The sequence below is a fragment of the Malurus melanocephalus genome, unplaced genomic scaffold, assembly GCF_030028575.1.
Source record: "Malurus melanocephalus ecotype Western Australia unplaced genomic scaffold, MMel_1.1 scaffold_1941, whole genome shotgun sequence".
In the NCBI taxonomy this organism is placed as follows: Eukaryota; Metazoa; Chordata; class Aves; order Passeriformes; family Maluridae; genus Malurus; species Malurus melanocephalus.
This window is the reverse complement of record NW_026625173.1, coordinates 4,483-9,623: the sequence shown is the minus strand read 5'-3', so window position 1 is coordinate 9,623 and position 5,141 is coordinate 4,483. Positions and strand designations below refer to the sequence as shown.

General features: G+C 56.8%; 1 protein-coding gene across 1 annotated transcript in view; it reads left to right on the top strand.

Moving 5' to 3' along the window:
* The window catches only part of EIF4B (eukaryotic translation initiation factor 4B), a gene marked incomplete at both ends in the record, with an annotated part of 11,570 nt that overhangs the window by 1,957 nt on the left and 4,472 nt on the right, over positions 1-5,141 (top strand). Inside the window, 4 exons of the mRNA XM_057388447.1 lie at positions 1,458-1,666; positions 3,978-4,094; positions 4,286-4,340; positions 4,756-4,899. Of these exons, the coding sequence (XP_057244430.1) occupies positions 1,458-1,666; positions 3,978-4,094; positions 4,286-4,340; positions 4,756-4,899 (525 nt within the window). The remainder of the gene's footprint in view (positions 1-1,457; positions 1,667-3,977; positions 4,095-4,285; positions 4,341-4,755; positions 4,900-5,141) is intronic.

Sequence of the window (5,141 nt, the reverse complement as noted above, 5' to 3'; positions counted from 1 at the left end):
TTCCCACCCAGCTCCTGGAACATAATTCCTGCCTTCCAGTTTGTTATTCCCAGCTCCAGGATGGGCATTCCCAGCTGCCAGTGGCACCCACAACTGGAAAAATCCCCTGGTTATTCCTTTTTTTGGGGAATAATGAAATTGGGAGAGCCATCCGAGTTTTCCTTAGGGATGAGATTCAGTGTYGGCAAAGTGGGGGAGCAGGAATGGGGTAATGCAGGGTTTGGGGAGTGGATTCAGCAGAGCTTCCCRCTGAGCCAGGCTGGAATCCACGTGGGAATGAATCCTGCAAATCCTGGAATCCCGTGGGGCTGCCTGTCCCCTCTGGGTGCCTTCAGGGCACCCTTTCCATGGGGTTACCAACATTGCCAGTAGCTGCCATTGCTCTGCTGGACTCCAGCTCCCCCTGGATGGCTCTGGTTGCCTYCAGCTGGGTGGCTTTTGGGATGATWTGTTGATTCCAGTTGAGCTGGCTGGCTCTGGACAGCCCTTGATGGCTCCAGTTGGCTCCTTGTGGCCCCAGACTGCTCCTCATAGCCCTGGTTGGCTCTGCACAGCCCCAGTTGGCTCCTAATGGCCCTGGTCWGCTCCTCATGGCCCCRGTCAGCTCCACGTGGCCCTGGTTGACTCCTCATGGCCCCCATTAGCCCCAGTTGGCTCCTTGTAGCCCTGGTCAGCTCCACATGGCCCTGGTTGGCTTTGGTTGGCTCCTCATGGCCCTGGTTGGCTCTGCACGGCCCCAGTTGTCTCTGCACAGCCCTGGTTGGTTCCTCAGGGCCCTGGTCAGCTCCACGTGGCCCCGCTTGGCTTTGGTTGGCTCCTCATGGCCCTGGATGGCCCTAGGTGGCTCCTCATGGCCCCAGTTGGCTCCACGTAGCCCTGGTTGGCTCCTCATGGCCCCCGTTAGCCCAGGTTGGCTCTACATGGCCCCAGTTGGCTCCTCACAGCCCCGGTCAGCTCTGTATGGCCCCCGTTAGCCCCAGTTGGTTCTGCATGGCCCCAGTTGGCTCCTCATAGCACCAGTCAGCTCCACATGGCCTCGGTTGGCTCCTCATGGCTCCTGTTGGCTCTGCATGGCCCTGGATGGTCCTGGTTGGCTTCTCATGGCCCCAGTTGGCTCCTCATGGCCCCAGTCAGCTCCATGTGTCCCCGGTTGGCTCTGCACGGCCCCAGTTGGCTCTGCATGGCCCCGGTTGGTTCCTCATGGCCCCAGTCAACTCCACGTGGCCCCGGTTGGCTTCGGTTGGCTCCTCATAGCCCTGGTTGACTCCTCATGGCCCTTGTTAGCCCCGGTTGGCTCTACGTGGCCCCAGTTGGCCCTAGTTGGCTCCTCACAGCCCCGGTTGGCTCTGCATGGCCCCGGTTGGCTCTACATGTCCCCCGTTAGCCCCAGTTAGCTCTGCACGGCCCCGGTTGGCTCTGGCCTGGGGTCTGTGCCCACGTCCCGCGTTTCTCYGCAGTCTCCACCACGTGGCATAGCAATGATGACGACGTTTACCGGGCACCTCCGATTGACCGCTCCATCCTTCCCACGGCCCCGCGCGCCGCCCGTGAGCCCAACATCGACAGAAGCCGCCTTCCCAAATCCCCCCCGTACACGGCATTCCTGGGAAACCTGCCCTACGACGTCACGGAAGAGTCCATCAAGGATTTCTTCCGAGGGCTCAATGTGAGTGATGTTCCAGAAGGTGGGAATGCCACGGGAACCTGGGATGGGAACCTGGGATGGGAACTTGGGATGGGAACCCGAGATGGAAACCTGGGATGGGAACACAGAACGGAAACCTGGGATGAGAACATGAGATGGGAACCTGGAACGGGAACTCGGGATGAGAACCCAAGATAGGAACTCGGGATGGGAACTCAGAATAGGAATCCGGGATGGGAACCCGGGATGGGAACTCGGGATGGGAACCTGGGATGGGAACACCAGTTGGGAACACAGAATGGGAACCTGGGATGAGAACGCGAGATGGGAACCCGGGATGGGAGCACGGGATGTGAACTCAGAATGGGAACCCGGGATGGGAACCCAGGATGGGAACCTGGGATGGGAACACCGGATGGGAACTCGGGATGGGAACTCAGAATGGGAACCTGGGATGGGAACCTGGAACGGGAACTCGAGATGAGAACCCAGGATGAGAACTTGGAATGGGAACACAGAACAGGAGCCTGGGATGGGAACATAGAATGGGAACTCGGGATGGGAACCCGGGATAGGAACACTGGATGGAAACACAGAACAGGAACCTGGGATGAGAACGCGAGGTGGGAACCTGGGATGGGAACACAGAATTGGAACCTGGGGTGGGAACTCGGGATGACAACCCGAGATGGGAACCTGGGATAGGAGCACAGAATGGGAACCTGGGATGAGACCGTGAGATGGGAACCCGGGATGGGAACCTGGGATGGGAACACAGGATGGGAACCTGGGATGAGAACCCGAGATGGGAACCTGGGATGGGAACCCTGGATGAGAATGCGAGATGGGAACTCGGGATGGGAACACCGAATGGGAACTCAGGATGATAACCCGAGATGGGAACCTGGAATGGGAACACCAGATGAGAACACAGAACGGGAACCTGGGCTGGGAACTCGGGATGATAACCCAGGATGGGAACCTGGAATGGGAACTCAGAACAGGAGTCTGGAATGGGAACCTGGAATGGGAACTCAGAACAGGAGTCTGGGATGGGAACCTGGAATGGGAACTCAGAACAGGAGCCTGCGATGGGAACCTGGGATGGGAACACCAGATGAGAACACAGAACGGGAACCTGGGCTGGGAACTCGGGATGAGAACCTGGGATGGGAACCTGGAATGGGAACTCAGAACAGGAGCCTGGGATGGGAATCTGGAATGGGAACACAGAATGGGAACCCAGGATGGGAACCTGGGACGGGAACTCGGGATGAGAACCTGGGATGGGAACCTGGAATGGGAACTCAGAGCAGGAGCCTGGGGTGGGAACCCGGGACGTGTCTCAGTCTCTCTATGGGGTGCCCACATCCATTGCCATGGGGCATGTGTGTGTGTCCGTGGGTTGATCCTGAAGGAATCCCTTGATTCCCCAGCCCTGGATCAGCCATTCCTGCTGCTCCAGTGGGATTGAGGAGCCTCCCATGTGGGTTTTCCCCCACATGGAATCAGGTGGAGGTTAAACTGGAAGGAGCAGGGCAGCTGGCTCACTCCCACATGGGAGAAAAGCAGAATTGGGAACTCATGGGTCACATAAAGGTGTTGAAAACCGCAGGGAAATCAGTCCCAAATTGGGGAAAGCTGAGTTTATTCCCATTTAAACCAATCCTGCTCTTCGCTCTCCAGCAGCGCCCCCAGCCTTGGCCTTCCTCATTCCTGTTCTCTTTTCCTTGGCATTTTCCATCCTTTAAATATAATTCCATGGGTGCATCGTGGATTCACCTTTGGTCCAAGCTGGATTTTGGCTTTCCAAGAGGTTTCCCAGGAAAATCCAAGGGATACCCTGGAGACCCCATGAACCCCTGGATGTAATTTAGGAATATCAGTGGCTCCTGACACTTCCTAGGGCTCTGAGCAGGAATGAGCCAGGAACTCCCACAYTTCAGGAGCTGAAATCCAGGGAAAGGAGGTTGTGGGAAGGTGACAGGGCCACCCTGTGTCCATGTGGGACTCATGCTGGACACATCCAGGGCTGGTTTTCCACTGGGATGAGCTCTGAGATGGCTTCCACTTCCCTGAGCCCAGGTCAGATCAGGCTTCCCATCATTCCCAGTTCAGCTGCTGGAGCTGGAATTCTGATCCCAGCCCCTCAATCCAAAGATGTTGGGAAGCTCTGCTGTGTSTGGGGTGGGACCCCCCTCTTCCCTCCCCATCCATGAGGACCCCTCTCAGTCCCKGGATATCCATGAGTGGCTCCATCCTGGATCTTCCCCTTTCCCCTTGGGAAGCCAAGATCCCAATGGGAGCTYCCCTTCCCTCCCTGCCTTCCCAGATCAGCGCCGTGCGGCTCCCACGGGAACCCACCAATCCCGAGAGGTTGAAAGGTTTCGGATACGCGGAATTCGAGGATATCGATTCCCTCTTCCAGGCCCTGAGCCTCAGCGAAGAGGTGAGTCCAGTCCCAGCTTCAGGGGCACATCCCTGGGCCTGAAGGGGCTCCAAGGASCTGGAGAAGGATTTGGACATGGCCAGGAGTGATGGGAGTGGGGCAAACGGCTTCTGGCTGGAAGAGGGAAGGGTCAGGTGGGATATGGGGAAGGTRTTCCCAGCCCAGCACTCACTTCCCGCTGTTGTTTCCAGTCTTTAGGAAACAGAAGGATACGAGTGGATGTGGCGGATCAAGCTCAGGATAAAGGTGAGTGTCCGGCTGTGGACACGGATTGGGCAGGGAGGGTATTCAAGGGAGAGTGGCCAAAGACTGGCCCTGACCCTTCCCCTGCCCCTGCCCTTTTTCCTTTTTATCCCTTTTCTCTTTTTATCCCTTTTCTCTTTTTATCCCTTTTCYCTTTCCCTCTTCTTTCCCTTTTCTTTCTTTGYCTCTTTCCCTCTCCTTTTCCCTTCTATCTCTTTCCCTCTCCCTCTCTTTTCTCTTTTTTTTCCTTCCTCTCCCTTACTCTCCATTTTGATTTCTTTCTTTTAATTTTCTTTTCCTTTGCCCTTCTTTTCCCTGTGCCATTTCTTTCCCCTTTCCTCCTTCTGCTTTTCTCTTTCCCTCTCTGTGTCCTTCCTTTCATTTTCCTTTCCCTCTCCGTGTCCCTGGCTCCCGGCAGACCGGGACGATCGCTGCTTCGGCAGAGACCGGGATCGCTTCCGAGACTCGGAGCGGTTTGAGAGCGACTGGCGCGCGCGTCCGGCCGCTTCCGACGCCTTCGACGACTTCCCCCCGCGCCGGAGCGACGATGGATTCGGGGACAGTGAGTGAAGGGAGTGGGCCCAGCATTCCAGGATCCCATTGTCCTGAGATCAGRGGCACCTGGTGCTGCTCTGGCTGGGATCAGGAGCCACCAGAGCTCATTCCCACCCTGAGTGCCTTCATTCCCACCTGGAGTTAATTTTTATTTCCAGARCTCGTTCTTACCCTGATCTTATTCATTCCCCACTTGAAACTCATTCCCCAGAGCTCATTTCTACCCAGAGCTCGTTTGTTCCCACAACC